The sequence below is a fragment of the Eretmochelys imbricata genome, chromosome 7 (genome assembly GCF_965152235.1).
Source record: "Eretmochelys imbricata isolate rEreImb1 chromosome 7, rEreImb1.hap1, whole genome shotgun sequence".
In the NCBI taxonomy this organism is placed as follows: domain Eukaryota; kingdom Metazoa; phylum Chordata; order Testudines; family Cheloniidae; genus Eretmochelys; species Eretmochelys imbricata.
This window is the reverse complement of record NC_135578.1, coordinates 60,349,410-60,363,063: the sequence shown is the minus strand read 5'-3', so window position 1 is coordinate 60,363,063 and position 13,654 is coordinate 60,349,410. Positions and strand designations below refer to the sequence as shown.

Here is a 13,654-nt window from a genome sequence, read left to right as displayed (position 1 = left end):
TTGTGTGATTGTCCATCATTCCCTCTCTTGATGTCTAATTGGTTGCCTTGTCTCTGCTCCCTGGCGCCTGCCCCTCCCTTCTCCTTCTCCACAGCTTCTGCCCCCTTTCCTCTCCCATCTTCTATCCCCCATATCTCGATCCCCAGCTTCTGCCCCTGGATCAGATTATTCCATGACAATGTAACCACTGCCCCTTTCAAACCAGCACCCCATCCTGCCCTGCAGTGTGTGCAATGCTAACTGGACAGCCAGAAAAATCTACACCTCACTTCTTGTAAGATGAGAAAATTGCTCTTCATGCACAGATGCAAATTAATTGTGGAATAATTAGTGGCAGCAAAACTGCCTCTCCCTCCCATCTTCACACACGCAGCCAGGTGCCCAGGCCCAGCTCTGCTCCTAGAGCCACGCAGCAGATCCCCAGGCCAGTGTCCTGTTTTCTAAGCGGAAGCTGTGCCTGGGCAGGAGCACCCTGTGCACGGGCTGGTCTGACAGTCGGAGTGGGCCCTTCCATTTCCACCGGGGCTTTCTGCAGAGGCAGCGGCCTCCTTGCGAGCCAGCCACGGCAAGCCTGCTGGGAGACGTGTCTTGGGCTCCTTCCAGCTGCACTGCTGACTCTGCAAAGGAGTTGCTGTGAGGGAAGGGGTGAGCAGCTGCTCAGGGTGTGGGGAAGGCAGGGCAGGGAGAATATCCATGGGGATCAGAATAGGCCCCTGTGCAGAGCGCAGCCCAAGGGACAAAGGGTAGTAGGCCAGATCCTGCACAGAGCTATGTGCCTGTGAAGAGGCTTCTGCACCTCCAGCCCACCTGCCCTTCCTGGGAGCGAAGGGAGCTCAGCACTTGCAGATCAGGGCCTGTAATCAGCTCCCGGACTTTGGACAGTCTGCATAGCCCTCTGCGCCGTAAAAGGCAGGAAGCTGCAAGCGGCCGCTGCACATCTGCCCCAGCCACTGGAGTTCTCTCTCTTTGCTGCTGCAGGGAAAACAGACATGGCCTGGTAAGACCCTTCCCTTCCTTACTGGGTGGCGCTGGTTTGGAGCACGGCCACCACTGGGTTGGTGAATGGGTTCTTGTATTGGCCACGGGGAGCAGCAGGTGTGATGTCTCTCTAGCACGCAGGGCTGGGCAGCGCGTTGGGCTCGGGGGCTGGGGCGCCTCGGACCCATTAGCCATAATTCCCTCATGGCCATAGAAGCCCCAGCCCCAAGCACTCAGAAATCACAAGCCAGACCCCCAAAATCAGATTTATTTCTTAATGATGAAATCGGGGGGTTGGAGTTTCCTGCTTGTTGACGCAGCCCCCTCCGCCCCAGTGTAAGTGATGGTCACAGCATCGCCAGTCCCCCCTGCGCACCACAAGATGCGATCTCAGCCCCTTGCCTGAGATTGACTGACAGCCCCTGGGGTACAGCCCTGTGGATGGTGTCAGGGTGTCCCTGAGTCCAGCTGTGCCTTCCCTTAGCCCCACACCTGCCCAGCAGCCAGCCCAGGCACTCCCAGCCCCACATTAATTCAGTGCCCTCCCCCCAGCACCACTTGACTTAAACCAGGGCCTCCCAGCCCCACATCTGCCTTGCCTCTAGCCCTGCTTAGAGCCAGGTTCCACAACAAGGTGGTACCGGGCCTGGGTGACAGCAGTCTTCACACAAGCCTACTCCATGAACCCTGCAGCCAGCCCCTATCTTGCAGGAGCTCCCACAGGATGATGAGAATGGGCCCTTCTGGTCCTAACCTCTCTGGGTCTGTGATGCCAGACCCATGCTGGGACAGGGAAGTTGCTCCTTCAGGGGGCTTGGCTCTTCTGTGAGGGGAGGGGGCTCAGCCCAGGGACCCAAGACCACTCACACCAGACTCCATGCTGCCATGCACCTGACCTTCCCACCCGGGAGGGGGGGTCCCTCAGTCTGTGGAGGGGAGATAGGATGAGCTGATGCTGACAGCTGAGCAGCAATTAGTTACCAGCCGATATCTGGCGCTGCTGGTGCCTGGTATCCTGGAGACTGTCAGTCTATTGCTGTGTCACCAGCCCTCCCCCTGGGGGCTCGGTCCCATGCAGCATCTGGGGCCAGGCTCAGTGGGAATGTGCCTCCCTGTCCCCCCCACACCCAGCTGGAGACAGCACGGCCCGCCTGCCCTGATGACGCATGTACAGGCAGGTGCCCTGGTGGTAACTGGAGAGGGACCCTGACCTGGGGGTACTTTGCTGCTTGGGCCCATCTCCCTAACAGTGGTGAGGGTCATTAGCATCTGGCCAGATGTGCCCCCAAATCTGCAAGGCAACCAATGGCAAGGTCCTGGCAAGTGCTATTTGCCATCCAACATCCCTGTCTAGCAGCCAGGCTATGCAGCCATTGGCAGGGCCCTGCAGCCATTGCTACAGCAGAGACAGGAGCTGCGTACCTAAGTCCTGGGCATGCCTCCACCCTTACCCAGCCAGCTGCTTTAGCACTTTGATCGGGTGACTGGCGTCCCATTGTGTCTGCAGTTACAAAGGGCAGTGTGAGCCCACACGCAGCCACGCCCATGGCAAAGGCTCCCCCTCCCCTCTTTCAGAGAGAAAGCTCTCATTAGGAACACTGCCACCTCCCACGGCACGGAGCTTAGCTCAGGGCCGGACTCTCCCTCTGCCAAGCTGCTGGAAGACCTAGCGCCTTAGTGCGAGCGCTTGCCAGCCATGTGGTTAGTGGTATTGCATAGGGCAGCCAGCCTCCACCCTGCACCTCTGACCCCACCTCCCTGGGGGCAGCAGCCACAATTTTACACTGTTGTACCTTCAGGTGCAACTGCTAAGCTCCTGCCATACGGGGTAGGGTTCATCCATTTCTAGTAACAGTGGGCGGTGTACGTGTGAGGGGACATCACAGTTAACTTAGGCCGGCCCGCCAATCTCTCTTGCCCTGTCAGTTCCATCGGGAACGGGACTGTACTCTTATTGGACTGCGTTAGGGGACTTCCGTTCCACACCAACGTAAGGCTTTAAACAGACACGGGCCTGGGCCATGCTGTCACATGGTGAACACCTGACTCCACCTTGCACTCTCCAGCCCTGGCAGGCAAGGCTCTCGAGGTTACTACTCACAAAAAAACCTATGTGTACAGAATTAAGGCTGCAAAGCCAGGCTCTGAAAAGCTAGGAGATGCCAGAATGAAGGCTGCCTTTCTTTATGCAACCTTAATTCTGCCTCCTCATGCATATTCATTATGAGACAATCTTTAATGACATGATCAGACATTTTTCTACAGCATTCCTGTCATTCTGCCCCAGGGTGCGCCCCCTAATCTTCCATCCCTGGGTTGTCCTCCTAAACAGCTCCCCCATGGTGCTCTCCACAAACTGCTCCCCCAGGGTGGACACCCCATGTCTGAGCAGTTCTCAGTCTATGGGGAGGAGGGGGGCCTGGCTATATGATTTTTTAGCTAGCGTGACACAAAAGTGGACTGACACGCCAGGACAGTTTTCCAAAAGGGCCCATTTCAGAGGAATAGCAACTCACCACCAACTACTTACTCGAGTTATGTCAAAGTTATTTAGAGTCCATCTTCCCTTCCAGACCACACACACACAGGGTCAGCCCTGGTTTAAAATGGAAACTCAGTACAACCTTCACTGTAGAGTTGCTCATATAGCAAATTGTCAGTGAGAGGCCGTCTCCCCAGACACATGGAGAGTTGGATATTACTGGTGTCAGCCATCCTGGGGAACTCTGCTAGAAACAGTGATAGCCCTAGAACTTCTGAACCTGTTTAGTGGAAGCCAATGGAGCAGACAGACAGATACAGCTATGCAGCACAATGGATTTGTTTTGCCAAAATTAACCTTCCCCTTCCAGGAATCCCTCCAGGCTCCTCATTGGCATTGGCTTGGCTGTTCTTCTGCGAGTCGACAGCACACCCCAGGTAGGTCTGCACCAAACTCCTCTCATTTCGGTCTGTTGCGCACCGTGATCACAGTCCCATCATGTGCTTGCAATAGGCTAGGGCACCACTATGCAGGAACTTCCCTTCAAGCCCACACAATAGCTCAGGAGGATCTGCAATTCCTTCTCCGTCCTGCTGACTCAGGGTAACGTAGCGGATATAGTAACATCTGCTGTGCCAAACCCTAGTAGGATCCTGGACTGATACGTCCCCTGGTTCATGTGAGAAGGCAACCCTGGTTATCCCTGACTGCCCCACAGCCAAGGCTGGTAGCTGCAGTGCATTTGTTGTTCAGCTCAAACATTTCTGCCGAAGCATGTTGTGCAAGCAGTGCACCGATGAATGCTTTATTCTCTCCTTAACACCTCTGTCACTCTGAATTACCAAGCATGTGTGAGAGTGCGGAGAGTCACAGGGCCCCTGCCTGCACTGTCTTGCAGAGCAGGGCTCAAGGCAGCCGTTAGAAGCAGAACGACCTTAGCTCTTACTCTCAGACGGTCAGGCCAGAAGGGACCATCATGATCATCGTCTCTGACCTCCTGCACATTGCAGGGCAGAGAACCTCACCCACCCACTCCTGTAGTAGGCTCCTAACCTCTGGCTGAGTTACTGAAGTCTTGATTTAAAGGCAACATTTACTCTTGTGCAAATCAGCAAGTGACCCATGCTGCAGAGGAAGGTGAAAACCCTGCAGGGTCTCTGCCAATTTAACTTGGGGGAAATTCCTTCCCCGTGCTAAATATGGTGATCAGTTAGACCCTGAGCATGTGGGCAAAACCCCTCTGGCTGACTTCACTTGTAAGTTTACCAGCTCTGCTCCAGAGCATCAAAGCAGCTATGAGCCTCACTCCCCAGAGGGCCAGCTGCTTGGGTTCTTTTGAGGAAACAAAGGTCCCAGGTGCAAATTATGGCTCTAGATCTGGATTCCAAGTGCGGCAGAGTTCAGCCTTTGGTTCGGTTCAGAATAGACACGAGGAAAGGGTGCCCACCTTTTCAAAATGCAAAAATGGGACACATACAGGAGCTCCACCCACCTCCATGGCCCCACCCCACTCTTCCCCCTGATGCCCCACCCACAGCCAGGCCACAGCTGGGCAGTGGTAAGAGGAGCCCAGGCTACTGTGGGGAGCCCTGGATCCTCCACCTGCCCTGGAGTGCCCAAGAGGAGTCCCTGCCCCCCAAGGCTCACTGCCCAGGACAGATGGAGGATCCACAGCTCCCCCTAGCCACCTAAGCTCCCTGGGGAGCAGAGACTAGGGAATTCCCCAAGCCAGGGAAGGTGGGTGGGATGGCTGCTGGATAAGAGCCCACTGGTTGCTGCTTTTCCTGGTCCTTGCCTCTTGCTCACCCACTGAATGTATGGGCAACACACCTTCCCCACTCCCTTCACTAACATTCAATGGGCCAGATTCTCATTTACACTGAAGCCCCTTTCCTGGGCCTTACAGTGCATGTAAAGGTGACATACACCTACTGAAAGGCCCCATTACACAGCCAGAGCAGTGTAAGGGGCCTCAGTGCAAATAAGAATCATGCCTCCTGTATTACTTGAGCCATCAGTGAACTTGGCCCAGAGAGACACTGACCTTGGACCCTGTGTAATAGCAAGCACCCCTTCTGGTTGGGTGTGTCTGTCATCTTTAAACAGTCCCAGCTCTGGTATCAGACCTTACCCCCAGGGCTTCTTCCCTGGAGGAAATGGTTTCACCCTCTCTGGCCCCTTCTGGATCCAGTTCAGATCCCCTCCTGGGGATTTTTTTCTGTCTAATTATAGGACACTTCCCCAGTGGCCCATGGGGTCCCAGCCCAGGGGCCCTAAGAATAGCAGCAACATGCCACCATGTCCTTTTAACAAACAGCTCTCAGTTTCCTGGGCCACTTCCCCACAGCCCAAGCCTTCATCAATGCTTCTCCCTTACCTCAGGGCTCTTATGTGTTCAGGCCCAGCATCTAGCCAGGAGATCTTCCTCACTCCCCCAGTCCCTGCCAGCACTGAGCTGTCCCTGATACTACAGTTCCCTTTGACCAGCCAGGAATACCACCTACACTCCACTAGCTCCAACAAGGAACTGCCTGTGCACTGCACTGCAGCTCCTTTTTATATGGCCCTCTTGGGCTCTGATTGGCTGCTTCCCCTACAGCCACTCTAGGCTGCCTGGAAGACTCCTCTACTCCTCCTTTTCTGGGATGGGTATGGCAGGATCCTAAGGCCTCCAGCAGGGGGCCTCTGGGCCTAGTCCACCCCATCACACCCTTACTTACAAATTAAACAAAAATATTCCTCCTCATTCTTATACCAGTATCAAAGTTGGTTAGAAACTGGTTTCCAGTGTGACATTACAGTCCCCATGTCACAAATGGCATTGTTTGCTAGCCGGACGACTGAGTCCTCCAGTATGAGGTGCAGAGATAGCTGTGGTAGCTGAAAATGTGGTTCTGAAATGCAACACAGCGCGAGTCTGCTCGGCAACAGGCTGCACTAACCCTGCCCCACCAAATGGCCATAAACCCTACAAACAGCAAACACCTACCAGTGTAACTGTGTGGTGCAGAGCAAAATCATGACAGTCTCACAGACATGGAGCCCAGTAATAATGGGTCATGTTTCTACAATGAGAGATAGTGAAATCGTGCCCATACACATGAGCCTGTCTCCAAGACACCGGAATATTCAGGGCAAGCATCTGCTCGCCACTCACAGAGGCAATAGCAGCTCAGCAAAGCAGTGAGGTGGGCTGATTGAGGAAAACAAAACCAACAGCATCAGTCAAGCACTAGAATTAACACCACCATTTCTAAGCCCATTAGGTGCCTGTTCTTTAAGGTTTTAGGAGTGCACAGAATCAAGTCCATCCATTATCTGGGACACGGTACCACTTAGGTTTTATGCACTCCCCACACAGTCTGCACTACAGAAAACTCCTGGCTTTGCAGCCAGGGGTTCAATGGGCAGAGAGGAGACCACAAAGGGAGACCAAAAGACACAGGAATTTTCCCTGTGTAGGGTGAGCCTGAGTTCCCTAGCAAGCCAGGAATGCAAGGCACCTTCCTAGTGGAATCATAAAAATCTAGGGCTGGAAAGGACCTCAAGAGGTCACCTAGTCCACTCCTGTATGCTGAGGCAGGATTAAGTATACCTAGACTACTCTAGACAGTAAGAGAGCGCTTCCCATCTCCCTTAAGAGCTTTCCATCTCCCACCAAACCCCTGAAAGTTATTTGCACAGCACAGTGGTGTTTATGAGTGAGACCTTGAGCCACGATGGGCTCTCAAGGCAAGAGGAAACGCATTCAGCAGACACAGATTTTTGGAGCGGTGTCCTCTGCGGTCAGTCGTTACCTACCATGAGATCCCATGTGGGTTGGCCAGTCCTTGCAGTTCTGCCCAGAAATGTCCCTCTTGTGTCCTACTGAACTCTGGCCCCAGGTGGCAGTGCTGGGCGAAGAGATCAAAGGGTTGGAGTTCATCATGCTAGAACAATGGTGAAGTCATTCCTTTGCTGGATCAGGGCCTTGAACTTTACTTTTGCTTCATTTCTTTTCCCACAAAAGCTCAGCTGCCGATGAGCTGAGAGACCAGAAAGTCGTCTCATTGGCCAGTGAAAATAACGACACCAAAAATAATGCAAATCTCTGGAGGGGACACAGTTCCCTGAGGCCAAGCAGGAGAGGAACCTCTGCGGATGAGATCAAGGGGAAAATTTTCAAAAGCACCTAACTGACTTAGGAACCTCAAGTCCTGTTTTTCAAAAGGCACTTTAGAGTTAGAGTGTCATAGCAAGTCATATGTGTGCACTTAGGCACGTTTGGAAATTGTACCCCAGCTACTTTACTTCCTTATTGAAACGAGGAGAAAGAAAACTCTTCCTGATGACTTCTCCTGCTGAGGAAGAGACTGCCCATCAGGAGGAGGATGCATCACGGGGTTGAGTTTTAATCAGACTTGCAAATGGCCAGCTATTTTGGCTCTCAGCAACAAGTGCTTCAAAAGCAGGTTCCTCCCGTCCAAAATGAGTGCCCATTCCAGGAGAATGGGAGGCCGGATGAGGGCTAACTACTGTACAGCTGGAGGTTTGGCTCAGATGCGTGTCCAAAGGTTTGTGATGCCCAGTGCCACCCAAACCTCCCGGCTCCGGGCCCTTTAGTAATCACCTCCACCCCATTCCCCATGCTGCGGCCCTACTGCTGGGCCCAGTTTCCCACAGCAAGTGTTCTGCAGGCCCCGCTAGCTGGTAAGTTAAAGGGGAAGAGTATGCACTTGGAGCAGGAGCAGTCAGGAGCCTGCAGAGCTGCCATGCCCCACGAAAGGAGGTGGGTGGTGTGGGATAGGGTGGCTGCCCATTGGAGGGCACAGAGAGAAGGGAGCTCTATGGAGGGGTCATGGGGTTCAGAGGGTTTGTTGGGATAATGAGTCATGGGGACAGGGGACGGGAGTCTGGGGGAGGAGCGCAGAGAGATGGTGGGTGCAGCCAATGCACTGGGACCCTCCCACTTCATGCGCCGCAGTCCAGGGAGGATGCAGGGGAAGCGCTAGCTCCTCACCTCGACTCACCCCAGCAGCAGGCAGCGGGAGCAGGGCCATTCACCACCAACGTGGAGCGACTGCAGGCTCTGCGGCCAGGCTGCGAGCAGGGTAATGTGCCAGTTGCCTGCCGTCCCTCTACTTAATACCAGCGCTCATCACAGGCTGCTCACAGGGCCTCGTGGGGCCTGGCTCTGCCCTAGCACGTGACCGTCTGAACCCTAGAGGAGCCCCCGCCTTATACAGCTCATCATTCCCCTCAGCATGGACAGACGCAGCTGCTGCCTGGCCCCAGCCTTCGTAGCAGCCCACACAGTCTCTCCTCTCACTCACACAGCACAGCTGAGGCAAAGTACTTGGGGTCTGTGCCCATGGACAAGCATAGGATGCTGGCTTGGTTCATAAGATTTGCTTTGCTAAGGGGATGAATGTCCTGGTGCGCCGGGCCAGCGCCAAGGCCAGCTGGAGAGTCCCCCCTTCCACTACGGGGCCTGGCCTGAGCCTTGCTAGCGACTGTGGTGCTGGCAGGACCTGGCCAAGGCCTTGCTCTGACCCGATGAAAGTCCTGCACAAGTTTGAAATGATGGTCACTGCAGGCTGCGTCGCCCTGGCCTGCATGCAGCAAAGGCAGATCCTTCCAGATCGGAGCTGAAGGAGTCCTGGCTCCCCAGCCCAAGAGGCAGAGTGGGTACTGGCTGAGCTGTGAGAAGACAGCGTTTCTCTTCTGCGAGCCCTAGGGCTGCTGGCATGAGGGCACGCTGCTGGCCTGAGACAAAGCATCACTCTGCCCACTGGCAGGGATGGGGTGGGCAGGCATGCCAGTTACCTCTGCTATGCTGGTGCACTGGGACTCCCCCCCAACCCGTCTGGTCCTTATACAGTGGTGCATATTCCATTGTCCTGACTCCCTAACATAAAATAACCCAACATACCCGGTGTCACAGTTATTCCATGTTCTCCTGGTCCCCCACTCTCCTGGCCCACAACAAGATCCAGCAGTTCCCCTCCGCCACACAAGGCCCCTCTGGATAGCTCCCCACTGGGAATATGGCTGTCTCCACCACCTGAACTACCTGTGGCAGAGAGCCCTGGTGCTGCACTGCTGTAATGCCAGGGCAGGTCTGGGTGCACGGGCTGAACGCCAGGCTGGGAGGTGAGGAAGGTGCGTTTCGTTCCAGGATCTGTCGCGGGCTGAATGTGCAACCTTGAACGGGTCCCACCGCCGCTCTGTGCATTGGTCACCCCCGCAGTGCAACAGGGACGGTGCGGGTACAGCTGTTGACCCACCTAGGACTGGATTATTTCACAGCGAAGCCCAAAACTGCTGGCCAGGGCAGGGGAGGCGGGAGGGGTTCGCTTCTCTTGTCTCTGTGCCCACTGGAGGCCGTTAGCTGTCCAGTGAAGGGGGAAGGTCCCCTGCTGCTGACTTGCTCTTTGGTTCCAGGTTCTGAAAGAAGGCAAAGAAATGGAGGGTTCCTTGGAACAGGACGTTAAGAAGCAAATGTAAGATGGTTATTGTTAATATTATCATCATTGACACTGTGACTGATATGGCAATTTCTTGCAATAGCCTTGAAAAACCTTACCTAATTAAGTTTAAGCATCTCTTAGGTCCATTGTGTTAAATGCAAAAGTTACATTTTATTGTGGGTCGGGATTTAATGTAACCCTCTTTGTAGGGGGTGATGGGATATGACCACTGGGAAATGTTATGAACTGCAGAGAACTGTACTGAACAATGGGCCAGACGTGAATGGACTTTTGGGGTAGACAGTGTTGCGTGGATTGCCTGAGAAAGTGAATGCAATTCCCCACCTCTGGTGATGCAAAAATCCAGGCTTTGGAAGCTGCACCCAGAGAAGGGATGGCTGGCTCTGCAAGCTGCAGAAGTGCCCAGAACCTAGGGAGGCAGGAAGGTGCTCAGGGCCCAGCAGGAGGAGCTGTGGAGGCCTGGGAACTGTGCAGCCTGGAAAAACCCCAGTCAGGAGGGAGCATGCTCTGCTACAATGAATAAGAAATTCTGCATTTTCTTTTTTGAATGAATATCTATTTGACATATTCTTCATGGATTCAGAGATCATATGATTATCTAGCCTGACCTCCTACATTACAGAGATCAGAGAACCTCACCCAGTGATTCTTGTAGTGGAGGGAATTCTTGGGTAATCCCAGATTTTCCTCAATCAGACAAAAATGAGTGAGGCCAAGCTTGCCATGGGGGGTTAATGACTGCTTTCCATTTGGCCATATCCTGCCTGTTCATTAATTGTGGAAGATCTGGGGTTAGTTAGGGTTGTTTAGAGCATGACAAAGTTTTTTCATTGAAAAGTAACGTTGCCAAAAAAATGGCTTTTGTCAAAAATGAAAATGTCATGGCAAAAATATCACTTTCAATCAAATTTCCCTTTTTTTTTTCTGAAAAACCAAATATTTTTCAGTAACATTTTTTACTGAAAATGGTTTTAGAAAAGAAAAAAAACGAAAACCAAAAGTGTTTTTGTTTTCCAAAAAAAACCACAATAAAATTTGCAGGAAATTTTAATAGAATGATATTGATTTTGGGGGGGTTGTCAGAGGCTTGTTTTCCAAAATTTGGCATACTTTTTAATAGCGATCCCTGGAAGAGCAGAAAACCCTGGGTTGTGATTGGCTGAAAACAGTCATGTGATATCAATAAATCACAACTATTTACCCCTTCACAGGGGCATAGCAGTGTATTGAGTCTTGGGACAATATTAATTAATTAGATCATATATGCAAATAACTGTCTCCTAATTGGCTTCTGTGCCAAAATAAATATATGCAGACGCTCCCCGGGTTATGCAAGACCCAACTTACACAAATTCGCACTTACAGAAAAAGTTCCATAAGCCAGAAATAGGATTTTCGAGTTGTGGAAATGTTTGCGTAATGTATGGGTATACGTTTCCGACTTATGCAAAATTCGAGTTACGCAAGGCTTTCTGGAATGGAACGATTGCATAAGTCGGGGGGTGGGGTCTGTATCTGTGTGTTTCACTCCCTCTCTGTATTTGCCAGGCAGGTAGGAAAAGGTCTAAATCCCGTTACTTGCACGTGCCGCCTGATGCAAGCACAAAATTAGAGGTGGGGTAGAGGCCTCTTTAAAGGGGTGCCCTTCAGAAATTAGGATATATGTAACAACAGAGATATTGGGCCAAATTCACCAAAGGCCTAAACAGACACAAGTCCCCTTGTCCACTGAGCCATTGGTTCCATATCAGTCATTGCTAAGATTTATGATAGTCTAGTGAATTTCATCTCATTATTTGCCTCCGGGTCAGTCACGATGTTTGCATCCTCACAGGTGGCTAACACTTGTAATTTTATTATGTGGAAAAAAGAGTTTGTTTATTTTTGCCTGTGGCATTTTTGTTCTTCACAAGCATCACAGGAACAATCAGCTTGAATGAACATGCTGGTGTATCTGGTACTGGCCCAAAATTAATCCTCTGGTCATCATTTTGCCTTTTGAATTCTCTCCTGGTTATAATTAAGCTGGTTGAGTCGTGAAAATCCTAGTTCATGAATTTATGAATCCAAATCACAAGTCTCTGCTACTCCCAAGCATTATTCATGTTTATTTGTTCTTTAGTTGCAAGAATTCAGATGATACTGGGTTTCCATGGAAATGTTTCTGAATCCTGAAATAGTCACCAATTGTAGCAGTAACAGTTATTTGGTCTAACACTCCTTATTGGCTACTCTTTATTCTCCTGTTTAATAGGTTTCAGTAGCCAGTCAAGGAGCAGGAACAATGCCATGTGACTTAGGTACCCAATCACATATTACGAATAAAAATATAGTATTGAATGAATTCCGTGAAAATTACCAACCAAGCGATGCAGCAAATAGCATATTAAGCCAATGCTACAATCCGTGACTATGCAAACAAAACAGAGTAAATTCTGGTGCATCTAATATTGTTCACAATGAATAATGCACCCAGCTTTACTCCTGTCCAGTCACAGGGTGAGGGAATATCACACAGCCAGTAGGAGCTGGAACATGTTCCTAACAGGGCAGCACTGCTCTGGTCATGTATGTGGGGACTCACCAGTGTGTAGAGGTCTTGGGAAGGAACCAGGCCTCTTCTAAGGGGATATTTGGTGAAACGTTCCTGCAAGAAGATGTTTGAAATGCTAATGAGGCAAATTACTCCATGTATGTGGTTAGGGATTTCCTGGCTGAAACTGGGGAGGGGGAGGAGGGGTTACAAAACTCTGGGAGTCAGGAGACTTGGCTTCTATTGTGAGCTCTGCCACTGATGCATTGGGTGACCTTGGGCAAGTCACTTCCCCTCTCTGTGCCCCAGTTTCCCCAGTTGTACAATGAGGCTGACCTCCTTTGTAAAGCACAACTGGAAAGGGCTATATAAGACCGAGCTATTATTATTAATATTTCTTTTTTTCAGTATTCTGGGCATAAAAGCTATTGAGCCACCCGAGAATGAAGAACAAACGGCAGATATTGATCCTGGAATGAGGCTGTTATCTAGTGACACACAAGGCAGAAGAGGTAAGCAAGCTGAGGGATGACACTCCTTCTTCCGCTGGCATCCTCAGCATGCCCAGAAATCTAACGCTCGCCCTGCCTCCTCCATTTGCAGCACCCAGGAGCGCTGGAGACCCACCAGCCCCGCTGGGTGCCAAGTCTGCAGCGGTACCAGAGGAAGACCAAGACCAGATATACCACCCCCAGGATGCTGCTCTGGAAGAGGAAGGCCCCATGCAGACAGTGGCACCGTATGCTGAAGCCATCAGTGGCCCAGAAGAAGACAGAGACCATCTCTACCATGGCTAGGGGAGGAGATTTGATCCCGTCTACCCACCAGTAATAAAGGAAGAGGGGATTGTGCTGAGCGTCCCCTATACCCAGTCTCCTTGGCTATATGTTCCCTTGGCTCTTTCCTTCCCAGGATGAGGGCATGTATCAGCCCCTCTCCTCCTGCCTGTCCTATCAGACCCTGTGTCTTGGCTAATAAGAGGGCTCTGGCTTCAGGCTGTGTCAGGCTCTACTCTGAGCTATCACAGTTGGTGGCAGTTGCTAGGACCGGCGGGTGGTGCGGGAAGATGGTCGGCTGGCTGAGGTCTCTTGGCAGGACAAGCATCATTATGAAATCTGCCCTTCCCTGAGTGTCATGGCTGTGAAGTTTCAGGCACCCCCAGTGATCCAGCTGTGACCCCAGCATGGGGCT

At 51.9% G+C, this 13,654-nt stretch overlaps 1 protein-coding gene across 1 annotated transcript; it reads left to right on the top strand.

Moving 5' to 3' along the window:
• Positions 1-989: 989 nt before the first annotated feature.
• On the top strand, positions 990-13,260 carry PRAP1 (proline rich acidic protein 1). Its single transcript, XM_077822016.1, has 5 exons — positions 990-997; positions 3,843-3,897; positions 9,884-9,942; positions 12,872-12,975; positions 13,067-13,260. The coding sequence occupies exons 1-5, from the start codon at positions 990-992 to the stop codon at positions 13,258-13,260; spliced, it is 420 nt and encodes a 139-aa protein (XP_077678142.1).
• Positions 13,261-13,654: the final 394 nt, after the last annotated feature.

What these genes read in the sequence shown, in the direction of transcription:
- PRAP1 (XM_077822016.1), top strand. An exon ending in CAGGACGTTAAGAAGCAAAT is followed by an intron (nt 9,943 to 12,871) that starts GTAAGATGGTTA and finishes TCTTTTTTTCAG; the next exon opens with TATTCTGGGCATAAAAGCTA. An exon ending in TGACACACAAGGCAGAAGAG is followed by an intron (nt 12,976 to 13,066) that starts GTAAGCAAGCTG and finishes CTCCATTTGCAG; the next exon opens with CACCCAGGAGCGCTGGAGAC.